This window comes from Eriocheir sinensis, unplaced genomic scaffold (assembly GCF_024679095.1).
Source record: "Eriocheir sinensis breed Jianghai 21 unplaced genomic scaffold, ASM2467909v1 Scaffold12, whole genome shotgun sequence".
In the NCBI taxonomy this organism is placed as follows: Eukaryota; Metazoa; Arthropoda; class Malacostraca; order Decapoda; family Varunidae; genus Eriocheir; species Eriocheir sinensis.
Genome location: NW_026110518.1, coordinates 1155785 through 1172352, shown reverse-complemented (window position 1 = coordinate 1172352; position 16568 = coordinate 1155785). Strand labels below are relative to the sequence as shown.

Here is a 16568-nt window from a genome sequence, read left to right as displayed (position 1 = left end):
GTTTACGGGCGCATTGTTTACGTGTTTCGCATCGTTTACGGGCGGATTGTTTACGTGTTTCGCATCGTTTACGGGCGGATTGTTTACGTGTTTCGCATCGTTTACGGGCGGATTGTTTACGTGTTTCGCATCGTTTACGGACGCATTGTTTACGTTTTTCGCATCGTTTACGGGCGGATTGTTTACGTGTTTCGCATCGTTTACGGGCGGATTGTTTACGTGTTTCGCATCGTTTACGGACGCATTGTTTACGTGTTTCGCATCGTTTACGGGCGGATTGTTTACGTGTTTCGCATCGTTTACGGGCGGATTGTTTACGTGTTTCGCATCGTTTACGGACGCATTGTTTATGTTTTTCGCATCGTTTACGGGCGGATTGTTTACGTGTTTCGCATCGTTTACGGGCGGATTGTTTACGTGTTTCGCATCGTTTACGGACGCATTGTTTACGTGTTTCGCATCGTTTACGGACGCATTGTTTACGTTTTTCGCATCGTTTACGGGCGCATTGTTTACGTTTTTCGCATCGTTTACGGGCGCATTGTTTACGTGTTTCGCATCGTTTACGGGCGCATTGTTTACGTGTTTCGCCTCGTTTACGGGCGGATTGTTTACGTGTTTCGCATCGTTTACGGGCGCATTGTTTACGTTTTTCGCATCGTTTACGGGCGCATTGTTTACGTGTTTCGCATCGTTTACGGTCGCATTATTTACGTGTTTCGCATCGTTTACGGGCGCATTGTTTACGTGTTTCGCATCGTTTACGGGCGCATTGTTTACGTGTTTCGCATCGTTTACGGGCGCATTGTTTACGTGTTTAGCATCGTTTACGGGCGCATTGTTTACGTGTTTCGCATCGTTTACGGGCGCATTGTTTACGTGTTTCGCATCGTTTACGGGCGCATTGTTCACGGGCGTCTAAGTAACGGAACGTCTCGGGACGAGGGGGCAGTGGAGGAGGCCCCTTCCGCGAAGGTGTCGCCGGCCTGCTCCGCGACTGGGCCGGGGCCGGCAGCCTCCTCCTCTTCGTACCCCGCGCGTTTTGTGTGCCAGTCAGTGTGTTTTTAATGGACTCAGTCTTGTGTTTGTGTGTGCCAGTCAATGTGTTTTGAGGGACTCAGTCTTGTCTTTGTGTTTTTTTTTTTTACAACAAAGGAGGCAACTCAAGGGCACACACAAAAAAAACAATAATAAAAAAAAGCCCGCTACTCGCTGCTCCTAAAAAAGAAACAAAAGAGGTAGCCGGAAACAAGATCAAATACGGGAGGAGAGATGTCCTGATACCCTCCTCTTGAAAGAGTTCAAGTCGTAGGCAGGAGGAAATACAGATGAAGGAAGATTGTTCCAGAGTTTACCAGCGTGAGGGATGAAAGAGTGAAGATGCTGGTTAACTCTTGCATAAGGGGTTTGGACAGTATAGGGATGAGCATGAGTAGAAAGTCGAGTGCAGCGGAGCCGCGGGAGGGGAGGAGGCATGCAGTTAGCAAGTTCAGAAAAGAAGGCATTTGACAAAGTTCCACATTCAAGACTGCTGTGGAAACTAGAAAATAAAGGAGGATTGAGAGGGAAAATGAAGAGCTGGATGGAAAGCTACTTAAGAGGAAGAGAGATGAGAACCATGGTTAAGGACACTAGATCGGAATGGAGAACGGTGGAAAGTGGAGTGCCCCAGGGGTCGGTTTTAGCACCAGTACTCTTCCTAGTCTATATTAATGATATGCCAGAGGGAGTAAACAGCTACATGAGCCTGTTTGCAGATGATGCTAATGATGCATACTCGTATGGAGTATGCATCTCATGTGTGGGGGGGCTCCACTCACACAGCTCTTCTGGACAGAGTGGAGGCTAAGGCTCTTCGTCTCATCAGCTCTCCTCCTCATACTGATAGTCTTCTACCTCTTAAATTCCGCCGCAATGTTGCCTCTCTTTCTATCTTCTATCGATATTTCCACGCTGACTGCTCTTCTGAACTTGCTAACTGCATGCGACCCCCCTCCCGCGGCCCCGCTGCACTCGACTTTCTACTCATGCTCATCCCTATACTGTCCAAACCCCTTATGCAAGAGTTAACCAGCATCTTCACTCTTTCATCCCTCACGCTGGTAAACTCTGGAACAATCTTCCTTCATCTGTATTTCCTCCTGCCTACGACTTGAACTCTCAAGAGGAGGGTATCAGGACACCTCTCCTCCCGAAGCTGACCTATCTTTCGGCCGCCTCTTTGGATTCTTTTTAGGAGCAGCGAGTAGCGGGCTTTTTTTGCTGATGTTTACTTTTTTTGTGACCTTGGACTGTCTCCTTTGCTGTAAAAAAAAAAAAAAAAAAAAAAAAAAAAAAAGGAGCTGCAAGAAGACCTAAACAAGATTTGGGAATGGAGTCAGAAATGGGATATGAAATTCAACGTGAAGAAATGTCATCTTATGGAAATGGGAAAAAGTGTAGAAAGACCAAAATGGACATATAAAATGGGAGATGGTGAAACATTAAAGAAAGTAAATGAAGAGAGAGACCTGGGAGTAATAATGCAAGATTATATGCAACCAGAAAGTCATATAAATCGGATCTTCGGTGATACATATAACATGGTGAGAAATATAGGTATAGCATTCCACTACATGGACAAAGAATTGATGAAAAAAATAATTACTACTATGATCAGACCTAAACTAGAATACGCGGAAACAGTGTGGTCTCCACATATGAAGAAACACAAAAAAACTAGAAAGAATACAGAGGATGGCAACAACAATGGTTCCAGAACAGGAGGGACTGACATATGAAGAGAGACTAAAGGAAATGGAATTACCTTCACTATAACAAAGAAGAGAAAGAGGAGACCTAATACAAATATATAGGCTATTGAGTAAAATGGAAGAAGTGGATAACGAGAATTGCTACTAAGAGAGGAACCTTCCAGCAGGAGCATAGTAAAAAGTTGAGGAAGGGAAAATGCTCAAGAGACATAAAGAAATATAGCTTCCCACAAAGAAAAATAGAGGTTTGGAACAGACTAAGTGAAGAAATAGTATCGGCGAAGAGTGTGCAGAGCTTCAAGGAAAAGTTGGATAATTATAGATACGGAGACGGAACCACACGAGCGTAAGCCCAGGCCCTGTAAAATTACAACTAGGTAAATACACACACACTGACCGAGGTCAGACTTGGGTCGCGACGCTCCGAAAGGAGCAGTCAGGGGCCAGCCTGTTGGCCTCCTCCCCCTTCCCCTACTTCCCCATCTCCCATTTCATCAAAATCCCAACTCCGTAAGAAACTTTTGTGCCATCAAGCTTTATCGTGGTGACAGACAGTGAGTGCAGTGCGTTTGTGGTGCCGTTAAGACACTGAAGAGGAAATGGCCAGTGTGACGGCGCCGCGGCCTTACCATCCGGCCGACTCCCCAGGTCCTCCCAGGTACACCAGCCCGACCATCATCCGGCTGGGTTAAGTCGGTGCAGTGCAGTGTTGAGGCCCGTCACTCAGGTGGAGGCAAAGGATGAGGCAACCAGCACTCCCCTCAACATAAAAGGCTGTGCAGACCCGGTGCGTGACGACAGACGCTCCCACGCCTGCTCTCTCGCTTGTCATCCTCTTCCCTTCTTGTCTCGCCGGCTGGATGCAGATTAGAGATCAACGCTAAGCCCATAAGCTGAGTGGCGGTCGAAACCGCCTCTACCTGCACCCTGGCCCCCATCAGCCGCGACCTGACCCTTTCTGACCAGGGGTTGACCTGGAGCTTAACACCTGACACACCACCCAGAAGACTGCCGCACAAACACACTGCATTCCAACACCGCACCTCCTCCCCCCCGCCCTAAACATTTTCATCACAACTTTCCCAGTGTTTACCACAGACCCCGATACCTCTTTCATACTGTACTTTTCCCCTTTTTATTGTACTTCAATATTATATATGTAACGTGTATATTTTCAGCTTAACAGCTGCTATCTCTTAATAAACCGATTATTATTATTATTATTATTATTATTATACACACACACGCGCAAGAGCCCCAGCCATTAGATATGTGTAGCTCCATGCACAGCTACAGAACGAGCACACAGCCGTGCACAGCCTACACAGCGCACCTAACATGACACCTTGTCTTCACACACATCAAAAGCCCCTGAAGACACTGAAAGACGCTGTGCCTAAACCCCAAAAATTATTTAGGAGGCACATAATTTCAGAACATCAACTCCAGGCATTAGTTGCAGGGCCGAGGTGTCCTGTATGAGGTGTAGAGGCAACGCTTGTGTCATACCTGCAGTCCTCAAGCTGGACGCAAGCTTTAGCGTGACACCACCCAGACTCCTCCGGTTACAAAGGACAAGTTCACAGAGTTCTATTTGGTGCAAGTGTAGCTTAGCTGTGTGGGGCGTGCAGCAAGGTGCAGGATTCCAGGGCCAAAACTTCAGCGCAGGCACGCAGCACTGCACCTTTCTGCACCAGTAGATATTGAAGTGAATCTCTAAGAATAATGGAGACGTGGCCATTGAGGTCAGCTTGGATGCCACGAGGCCACGGGTCTTGTGTGCTTCGTGACAGGAGCTTACACCAGGACCATCATAAGAATATTTCTGCGATGATAATCGTCATGGAAAGTCTGGTGCCACGGAGAAGGAGGGCGCTGTGGTTTCACCAAAGAAGAGTGTCAGTCACATATGCAGTGTCAGGCAGTGCTGACAGATGATGGGACTGACTGTCTGTGATATATATATATATATATATATATATATATATATATATATATATATATATATATATATATATATATATATATATATATATATATATATATATATATATATATATATATATATATATATATATATATATATATATATATATATATATATATATATATATATATATATATATATATATATATATATATATATATATATATATATATATATATATATATATATATATATATATATATATATATATATATATATATATATATATATATATATATATATATATATATATATATATATCAAACTCTTTCGCCTCTGCCTGTCAACATTCACCTTTCCTTCTTGCTGGAAGTATGCCTTCACACAGCCTGTACCTAAGAAGGGTGACTGCCCAATCCCTCAAACTACCGTCCTATTGCTTTACTTTCTTGTTCATCTAAAGCTTTTGAATCAATCTCAACCGTAAGATTCAAAAGCACCTTTCCACTTCTGACCTTCTATCTGATCGCCAGTATGGGTTCCGCAAGGGCGTTCTACTGGTGATCTCCTAGCCTTCTTAACTGACTCTTGGTCATCCTCTTAGCCGTTTCGGTGAAACTTTGCTATTGCGCTGGACATATCAAAAGCTTTTGATAGGGTCTGGCACAAATCTTGCTTTCTAAACTACCTCCTACGGTTTCTATCCTTCTCTGTACCTTTATCTCCAGTTTCCTTTCTGACCGTTCTATTTCTGCCGTGGTAGACGGTCACTGTTCTTCCCTAAATCTATTAACAGTGGTGTCCCACAGGTTCTGTCCTATCTCCCACTCTCTTTCTGCTGTTCATTGATGATCTTCTTTCCAATACGAACTGTCCTATCCACTCTTACGCCGATGACTCTACTCTGCATTACTCAACTTCTTTTAATAGAAGACCAACCCAACAGGAATTAAACAATTCCAGGCTGGAGGCTGCAGAATGCTTAGCCTCAGACCTTACTATCATTTCCGACTGGGGCAAAAAGAACCTCGTGTCCTTCAACTCCTCAAAAACACAGTTTCTCCACCTATCCACTGGACAGTCTTTCAAACACTTATCCCCTATTCTTTGACAGCACTCAGCTATCACCTTCTTCAACACTAAACATCCTCGGTCTATCCTTAACTCAAAATTTCATCTGGAAACTGCAAACATCATATCTCTTCCCTTACTAAATCAACTTCCTCGAGGCTGGGCGTTCTGTACTGTCTCCGTAAGTTCTTCTCCCCTGCACAGTTGTTGTCCATATACAGGGCCTTGTCCGCCTCGTATGGAGTATGCATCTCATGTGTGGGGCTGCACTCACACAGCTCTTCTGACAGAGTGGAGGCAAAGGCTCTTCGTCTCATCAGCTCTCCTCCTCATACTGATAGTCTTCTACCTCTTAAATTCCGCCGCAATGTTGCCTCTCTTCATCTTCTATCGATATTTCCACGCTGACTGCTCTTCTGAACTTGCTAACTGCATGCCTCCCTCCCGCGGCCCCGCTGCACTCGACTTTCTACTCATGCTCATCCCTATACTGTCCAAACCCTATGTAAGAGTTAACCAGCATCTTCACTCTTTCATCCCTCACGCTGGTAAACTCTGGAACAATCTTCCTTCATCTGTATTTCCTCCTGCCTACGACTTGAATCCTTTCAAGAGGAGGGTATCAGGACACCTCTCCTACCGAAACTGACTTATCTTTCGGCCACCTTTTGGATTCTTTTAGGAGCAGCGAGTAGCGGGCTTTTTTTTTATTAATGTTTACTTTTTGTGCCCTTGAGCTGTCTCCTTTGCTGTAAAAAATAAAATAAAATATATATATATATATATATATATATATATATATATATATATATATATATAGATATATATATATATATATATATATATATATATATATATATATATATATATATATATATATATATATATATATATATATATATATATATATATATATATATATATATATATATATATATATATATATATATATATATATATATATATATATATATATATATATATATATATATATATATATATATATATATATATATATGTAAACATGTAAATATTAATCCTAAATATCTATCCGTTTCCACTTCTTCTCCTTCTATCTGTATAAATCCTTTGTGACTAGGTAACCTCATGAACGAAAGATGACGCACATAGTTTCAGTGGCTGCCGAGGGCAGTCATCATTTCGTCTAGATAGAGTTCACATCACCGCTCCGTGTAAGACACACAACCAGTAAAAAGACAAGTTAAGCAAGGACTTTAACTCCAAACCTGCTAAACTTATATTGGTGGCAGCGGTTACAAAGCGATTACAGAGCGATTACAAAGCGATTACAAAGGATTTATCATCAACTAATACTGGCCTACACAAAGTGCCTCAAATTACGTGGTGACTCCTTACCAGTGAACCAGTGTGAACTCCAGCACAATCGAAAAATCCAGCACACCCTCTCTACAATTACGGGATTACTACACTCCCTAAGAGACGACTACAAGCCCCATCGCTCGTACTTGCACCTACAAAAGAGGTCACCACCTACGTTGCATCACCAAAACAACAATCTTTGCCACCCCTCAGCAAACGTCCGTGACCAGTCTACCCAAAAATCCCACCTCATTTAACGGGATTAACCCCCTGCCGAGCTCCCCCAACCCTGTATCTTCACAGTCACAAGAGGAGGAAGAGGAAGCCATATTAGTAGTGAAGAGGTAGTAGCCGCGGCCAGGCAGCTCAAGTCCAGAGCGTCAGCAGTCTGCGTCAGCGTGCCGTCAATCAAAGCATCGTCAACACCCACCCCCGGCTAGTGGAACACGCCGCACAATTTTGGTTTGTCACCTGCACTATCACTCAAGTAAGACGAAACGTTGTTCCATAATTTAGTACATGTACTGTCGAAACCCCCCACTTCAAATAACATTCTCACCCTCGTCTCCCACTCTCCACTAATTTCCCCAAATATAATCGCCATTTCATTTGTTCTTAATCCCTTACACGGATTACATTTAAATTCCTATCCCTACTCTCTTGTAATCCATACCATTCGCCTTCAGCGCTCCTCCCCTCCCCGTTCACCAGCCCTACCCCTCTTTCGCCGGCGGCAGCCACGCCTTGCTGATCCCAGTGATATGTGTCGCCATCCGCACATCTGCTGATCCCAGTCATTTATGCCCTTGTACCGCCCCACTCTTTCCTCAAGCGACCTCACGACTGCTTCACACCCAAGGTATCTTACCATTTCCTTACGGATTACCTACGAATCTTCCTATAAACTTCCCTTTAATCTTACTTACAATTCCCCTTCCTATAATTTTCCTTATATACGTCCTAATATCTCCCCTACATTACAGCTTGTGCCGGTGAGCAGAGAGAAGTGAGTTAACCCACATCTCCTGCGTCCCAGTCTCCCCCCCTCACCATACATCAGCCATACCATCATGCTCTGGTCTCCTTACAAATGCATCGGACACAGCTAAGTGACTCCCCCGTCTAACTCCCCATGTCCCAGGATCGAAAACTGGAAGAGGCTCTATCCTCTGCCTTCAGCGGTTTAACAATTGATACTCCCCATCACACAGTCCTCCGTTCAGGAGCTGCTTATCCAAAACCTATTCCCCCAGCAACCCCATTACCTCCTGCTGAGCAGCTCCCCTCAGACTCCCCCCCAGAGCTTTCCCGGACTACTTCTTCCCAGACAGAACAGCACCAAAGTGACCCAACCATGAGTGAAAAACCTCAAAACGTCATTTTAAGGGGCGAGGATAAAAATCCAAAATATACGGGCTCAGAGGAGACCGGCCCCGACCTCCTAACTCACCTGCAGAGGGTAGAGGATGCTTTTACCAAATTCCATTATACAAATGAAAAGGAGAAATTGGCCCACCTTTACGACAGCATCCACACGGGCCCTTGTCGGGCTCAATCCATTATAAAAAGTGACGCATTCAAGAAAGCCAAAACATATGATGAAGCGAAAGCGAATCTCATCAACCATTTCGGCTCCACATGCAAACAAGGTGCCCTGTCAGTCTTGTTCCGCCTAGCGGCTACCTACCGTCCCAAAATAAAGGCTAATATTGCAGTGGATGACTGTTTAGGCGTCGCGGTGGAGCCTTCACAGAGTTTGAAACCCAATTCCGTCACTCCCCGTGGACTACTGATGAGAAATGAACCTTGAGGATGTGAGCCGCCTTTTCTCATACTTTGTCTTTCTCCTCAATTGCACGGAGACACTCTTCAAAGAGTTACAAAAGGAAGAACCCCTACCAAAAGGTAGAACCCTTTTCAACCACATCAGTCCCCTGTCGGGACGAGAGCCACCAACAGAACCCCCATCCTCAGCGGTGAGGGGTGTCAGAATTCAGAGGGGGCGTCCCCAAAGTCGCTCCCCGACCGGAGCTCAGACCCCTAGGAACCGCTCTACCACACCCGCGGCCGCCGCCCTTACACTAGAGGCAGGGGTCGCGGGCGTGGCTATAACACTCAATATTGTTACAACTGCAGAATCACAGGACACCATACACGTAATTGCTGGTACGGCAGCAACACCCAACAGTCAAATCAATATTGTTCCTACCATAAGACATCAGGCCATAACACCAAGGATTGCCGCGCGAGGCCCTGGGAGGTACCTCGTCGGGGAAGCCTCGCGCGCCACGTCTCCTGCAATAACATAGGCTCAGGTACAAAATCACACCAGGTGCGTGGTATTCATACAACACCCCTAACCCGCACACCTTTAAACAAACCAAGTACATCCACAGCTCATTTTGACATTGAAACCCAACCTACGGATGTTGAAACCACTACCATGAAACACCACCGCATTGCTCTTTATCCCCAATCCTCCCTTGCCATGACTGTCCCTGCTAAGTGTAATGGTCGCCAAATTAGTGTTTTCATGGACACAGGGCATGTCCCAATATCATAAACATCGGTACATTGCGTGCCTTACATGACGCAAAGACAACCTTGGTATTGGAACCTCCTGCCTAAAATTAAGTGGACTAGATGACACATCATTTAAAGTAGTTGGACACACCCCCTTGTCTATCCAGTTGGCTTACTACATGTACCTGATTAAAGACACCTTTCATGTGTGTCATGGTTTGAATATCCCAGGTGATATTCTTTTGGGTCTTCAATCTATGCGGGAACACTGCTTGTCCCTAGCTCCAGCAGAAGATTGTGTTTACCAACATGAAACACCCATTAGGACACTCACGGCCCCAAAGCCATTGTTGTGCACTTCTCACTCCGCCGATTTAGAATATACTAATCTTTCTAGCGTGGCCCAGCGGTCACTGGTTGATACTTCATCTCCAGCAGTGCATGTTATTAAGGAACAAAGTGCATCATCCTCCAATACATTACCTCCCTCTCCCTCTTCTTCCTTTTCGCAAGAGCATTTGAGGGTCCACGGCGTTCTGGCGAATGACGTCACGTTAGAAGGACGTGGATCAGCTATGCTTCAAATGCGTCTTGCTGGTATAAGTGATGAATGTGAGGCTATCTGTATGAGTGAGAGCTTGAAGATGAATGCCATGACTATGGAGGATGCACTTTGCAAAGTAGATAAAAATGGTCAAACCTTCCTAATAATGCACAACTCATCCCCATACGTACGCAAGTTCCGTCAAGGGACATGCGTCGTTGACTTTGAAGTTCTACCTGAACGCATAGGTAGCGTACAGGAATCAGAGATCATCTCCCCCTCTGAGATCTTGCGGAGTGATCATCATAAACAAAAAGTAAATGATTATCTAGCTACTCATCTCGAAGATCTAGCTTTTCCAGAAGCAAGGAGAAATTGCACAACCTACTAGAGACATACCACTCCATTGTCAGTCTGCCGGATGATCCTATTGATCCTCAAATGTTTTAACACATTCAATACCGGTTGATCCCAATACCAACCCCATCTATGTGCCTGCATACAGAACACCACACTCTCAAAGACCTATCCTAGATACTGCAGTCAAAGACGTGTTAGCATCAGGTATTATAGAACACACTACTTCTCCTGAACTTTCCCATTTTCCTTGTGAAGAAGAAAACGGCCAATTTCGGCCAGTTGTAGACTACAGGAAACTAAATGCTGTTTCGCACCTCAAAGATACCCCTTACCTCACTTGCAGGATATTTTAAGCAGCATGGGCGCCAACAACAAGGTTTTCACGACCTTAGATTTAGCAAGTGGCTATTGGCAGGTTGACCTCGATGAGCATAGTAAACCGCTTACAGCCTTCTCTACCCCTTCGGGTCACTGGCAGTTTCGTAAACTCCCCTTTGGAGTTAGTGGTGCGCCACTAACGTTCCAAAGGCTAGTCAACAAAGTTTTGCATGGCCTCCTTGGCAAACAGGTTTTCGCCTTTATAGATGACATCATCATAGTGTCACAGGATGTCGACTCACACATTACCTTACTACAAGAAGTATTTGATCGCCTTTACCAGGCAGGTCTAACTCTGCGTTTCCCAAAATGTCATTTTTTGCGTCCAAGCATCACATACTTAGGCCATGTCCTAGATCAGAATGGTGTACATACGACTCCTGACAAAGTCAAGGCTATTTTTAACTATCCTGTGCCAACAGACGTGAAATCTGTCCGCTCCTTCCTAGGACTGTCCGGGTACTATCGATCCTTTATCAAGGACTATTCACGCATTGCAAGACCCCTCACTCAACTTTTGCGCAAAGACTCCACATTTACATGGGGGGCGGAACATCAGGAAGCTTTTGATTCCCTTAGAACAACACTAACATCCCCGCCTGTCCTGGCCTACCCAGACCACACAAAAGACTTTTTCCTGTACACAGATGCTTGTGGCAAGGGCCTAGGAGCCGCTCTCATGCAATATGATGTTAGAAATAAATTACAACCTCTAGCATATGCAAGTCGCACGCTCAACAAAGCAGAATCAAACTACAGTACTACCCACCTTGAGGCCCTTGCGGTCGTGTGGCATTACGTCATTTTCGTGACATCATTTATGGCTACAATATCCATGTCAGAACCGACCACGCAGCCGTGGTGGAATTATTCAATACTAAAACCCTCACGGGGAAATTGGCCCGATGGAGCCTCATTGTCCAAGACTTTAATCCCTCATTTGCTCATGTCCCTGGAGCAGTAAATCAGGTAGCGGACGCCCTATCCAGAAATATCGGCGCGATAATGGACATGGATGTAGATCATTTTGAAGACCCAAGTCGAACTCATGACCCAACTTTGAATGATTCCATACGCGCAGCGCAACAAACAGATAACTTCTGTCAACCCATCCTATACTATCTGCAGAGTGGCGACCCCAATTCCTTGCCAACGCTCCCTGTACCCTTAACTGACTTTGATCTCAACGACGGCATCCTTGTCAGGAATACATACATCACAACTAAATACGGTCCGCATAGGGAAGTTACACAAATCGTCGTACCAGAAAGCCTAGTCTCTATGATCTTGCATAACATACATTCTTCCCCTCATGCAGGACATCCTGGAAAAAGTAGAGCTTTGATGCAAGCCCGTTTGTTATATTATTGGCCACGTATGCGGCTCGACATCATTGATTACATCAACAACTGCCACACTTGTGCAGAAAATTATGGATCCATTACTCAGCAAGTCCCCATCAAAAGCTATCCCATACCCTTAGAGCCATGGGACACCATTGCTATTGACCTATTGAAATTACCCCAAACTACTGAAGGCCACAAATACCTATTGGTTGCCATTGATCATTTCAGTCGTTTCTCGGTTCTAGTTCCCATAGTGGACAAGCAAGCATCTACTGTGGCTAAAGCTCTCATTGATGAAGTCTTTTGTAAATATAACACCCCTAAAGTCCTCATCTCAGATAATGGCACAGAATTTAACAATAAAATCTTGGAGGCAATCTGCAAGGAATACCAAGTTGATAAGGTAAATACCATGGCTTATCATCCAGCTTCCAATGGCATGGTCGAGCGACAAAATCGAAAAATCATTCAGACACTTCGCTCTCTGGTCGGTGATGTCTCAGTAACTTGGCACGAATGGATGCCTCAGGTAATGGCTTCTCTTAACTCATCTCTCCATAAATCAATAGGTGACACACCTCATTTTGTCATTTTTGGCCAGGACCATCGATTGCCATACTCATTCCTCCTCAAAGAGGACACACCCATCTATAATTTTGATGACTACGTCCGAGTCAGAGGGACAGACTTCCAGAAGATCTATAAACGGGTTACCTCCAACATCGAGGATAGCAAGGCTGCCATGAATGCGTCACAATGGAAATCAGCAACCGACAAATTATTGGTCACAGGGGACATTGTCTATTTAAAATTCAGGAACCCAAAACAAACTAGCACTCGCTTTGAGGGACCGTACCGAGTACTGTCCTACGACAAAGGGAATAAGGTCAAGATCCGCCACCTGACTACCTTGGAAACGAAGCTTGCACACCTAGACCACCTAAAACGCACTAACCGACCTTCTTCCTCAACCTGTGAGGAGCCGACCCCTGCGCCTGACGACCCTCTAACGACACCGACAAATCCTCCAGGCCCAGCTGAGGTGGACACTACCAACGACTACAGGAAGAAACTAAGATCATACACATCTGCACACTGATGCATTTGTACGGAGAACCATCTTCATCCCTTAGTGTCCCTTCTCTTCTCCCACAATATTTTTTTTACCTTATCCATCCACTAACCACTTTCTATTATCTCACCCAGTTGCGATGCTACTCCCTTGCCTATGTGTCTTGGGAGGTGTTCTCCTGGTCCTCCCCACAAATGCCACGAAGCAGCCCTCCTATGAACAACACCTACGTGTGGGGGCAATCGTGGAGCCAGACGGCCCCGTGATGGTGGTGGAGGACGTGGTCGATGTCCGCATTACCCTATGCGATTTTCGTGAGCTGGAGCGACTCCATATACCCCAGTTCCGGCGCCAGATCCAGCAAGCGGAAGCGGTTCTCCAGCAGACCTCGGACACAGTTCATAAACTAAACCATCCACTCACGCTGACATATTTCTCTACTCTCATGCTATCTTTCCTAAATATCCAACAATCCTTTGATAGTCTGCTAGAATGGACCCCTTTTTCAACTTACCTTACAACACCAGTAGCCCACGCCAGGTCCAAGCGTGGTCTCATCGACATTGGTGGGAGATTGTTAAAAGGCCTCATTTGTACAGCTACGGAAGCCGATGTTGCTGAAGTTCACGATCAGTTAGACAAATGGGGTACTATTTTGAATAACCAGGCCATTGTTCTCAGTTCCCAAAACAAAGCTATTGAGACGGTTGTTAAGACTCAAAATGTTATCATAGACCGCCTCAACAACTTCACATCCCTCATAACCCAGCTTCAGCAGGACCAACACCAGTACTTATTGGCTCACCATTTGGCTTTAATGGCAGCAAACCTCAGAGCTGTCTACCTTGCAATCACAAATTTTAAATTAGCACTGCAGGACACATTTACACTACTCAGAGACGTGTTAGATGGTGTTGTAACCCCTTCCCTTCTCACCCCTCAGGAACTTATGCATGTCATTGATTGGGCCAGAACAGAAAAAGGCTTAACTCCTGTTTTCAGTGAGACCCAGGTTCAATATTATTATCCCTACATGGAGGCAACATTGACTACAGATGGTATCTTGGTGCATATCCCCTTTAGGTCGCCAGATATGTTCACTATCTATCACATTCATCCATTCCCTACAGTTGTCAATTCTTCCATCTACCAACTATCTACATCTCATGCCACTCTCTTGGTTTCATCAGATTTCATGCACATTGCTTTTCCAGCTGACTTTCATGATTGCCATATCACCCGATTCCAGATGTACCTTTGTTTTGCTTATCAGTACGTCTTTTTGCCTACCAGTCATTATCCTTGTGAGCTGGGTCTAGTTAGAAACTCCCCAATTGAATCTCTGTGTCTTTTCACCCCAGTCGAGGATACCACCATCTTCCACCTTAGAGTGAAACCCTGGCGTTACTTCTATTTCCATCATTCAATTGCTCTTACAGTTACTTGCCCTGGATCCCGACCTAGCAACACCGCTGTCCACGGCTCCTTTGTCATCTTGGAGGCCTGCAGTCTCACATCCCACAACCTAACCACTAAACAATCTAACCATCTATTGCTTAACCAAACCTTTCATACCTTCAACCTCAAACCCTTTCACTTGCCGACACCAACAACTCCCCTACAACTCGAACCCTTACACTCTTTAGGAGACACCTTACCCAAACTCACTGCACCGAACATCACCCTACAACCCATTTCCTCTCTCGCCATCTGGCCAGAACTTCGCCCCGACACAGTATACCCCATCCTCGCGTCACTGACTACGGTACTGACGCTCACTGTGATCCTGGCTACCCTCCTCATCTGTGTCTTCCACCGCCGCTACGCCTTCCTGCGTCGAGCCGTCCTCCAGCGCCCCTTACAGCCCGCAACGGCATAGGCCATATTCCCGTTGTCCAATAATATTTTTTTTCATTGAGCATAATTGTATTCATATGCCATTTATCTATACCCAGAGGACAGGATAATTTCTTACAATAACTAACTAACATGCAAGTCCTCTGTGATATGTATCTATTTACCATTTGTATATACACCTATATCTCCATATACAACCAATTTTTTTTGTTTCTATATTTTAACTTAACCATGTATGTATTCCCATACCATTTATTCCATGATCATGATCATATTTTCTACTATATATTATTTCTCATGTTATATTTAGTTAATAAATCATTCTCCCGGGAGTTTAGATATTAGAAAACAAATATTTTTTTTGTGCACTTGTTTTTATTTGTTTATACACCATTACTATAGGTCATGTAACCATGTGCCAATTGTTTAACTGCATTTAACTGCTATTTGTCCCTCATGGGCTTCTCATCCTGTATCCCATTCATTATTTTTTTTTCCCATTCCCTTATACTGTGTACTTCCTTTCTCATCTTCCTACTTTCTATACCTCATTTTGCCCGGCCATCCTTGTACATAGAGTTTTACTTTCATCGTGGCGTGGGCGCCACGCTAGCCTGACCGAGCATTGTAAACATGTAAATATTAATCCTAAATATCTATCCGTTTCCACTTCTTCTCCTTCTATCTGTATAAACTTTTTGTGACTAGGCAACCTCATGAACGAAAGATGACGCACATAGTTTCAGTGGCTGCCGAGGGCAGTCATCATTTCGTCTAGAGAGAGTTCACATCACCGCTCCGTGTAAGACACACAACCAGTAAACAGACACGTTAAGCAAGGACTTTAACTCCAACCCTGCTAAACTTATATATATATATATATATATATATATATATATATATATATATATATATATATATATATATATATATATATATATATATATATATATATATATATATATATATATATATACATATATATATATATATATATATATATATATATATATATATATATATATATATATATATATATATATATATATATATATATATATATATATATATATACTGGCATCTGTGTTCATCAGACAGACATCAGATGTATCCCAAGGTGCATATTCGTGGTACTTTCTCAAGAGAGCTGAGCCCCGCAATGACACAGACGCCTGACAGTCACAAATCAAGGAACCTGTACTTGGCAAAAATCCCTCTGGAAAAGTTGACACTAATCCGAGGGGTCTACAAGGAACTTAGCGCTCCAGACCTATTGCGGAGGTGCTTGAACCCTAATGAGTCACTAAGTATGCTGGACTATTCAGTGACTCTTGTCTAGGGTTACTACACTGGAACACAACACTGGCAAGGAAGCCAACACATGGCAAACCTGGCG

General features: G+C 44.2%; 1 protein-coding gene across 1 annotated transcript; it reads left to right on the top strand.

Annotated features, from left to right (window-relative positions):
• Positions 1-6919: 6919 nt before the first annotated feature.
• Positions 6920-16348, top strand: LOC126989522 (uncharacterized). The gene is made up of 4 exons (XM_050848099.1): positions 6920-7951; positions 8076-8098; positions 13450-14587; positions 16318-16348. The coding sequence occupies exons 3-4, from the start codon at positions 13455-13457 to the stop codon at positions 16346-16348; spliced, it is 1164 nt and encodes a 387-aa protein (XP_050704056.1). The 5' UTR covers positions 6920-7951; positions 8076-8098; positions 13450-13454.
• The last annotated feature ends 220 nt before the right edge of the window (positions 16349-16568 follow it).

Excerpts from the sequence above, each read along its gene's own strand:
- LOC126989522 (XM_050848099.1), top strand. The coding sequence starts at position 13,455 with ATGCTACTCCCTTGCCTATGTGTCTTGGGAGGTGTTCTCCTGGTCCTC. Across the intron at positions 14,588-16,317 it reads TACCTTTGTTTTGCTTATCA|AGCTGAGCCCCGCAATGACA; the intron begins GTACGTCTTTTT and ends CTTTCTCAAGAG.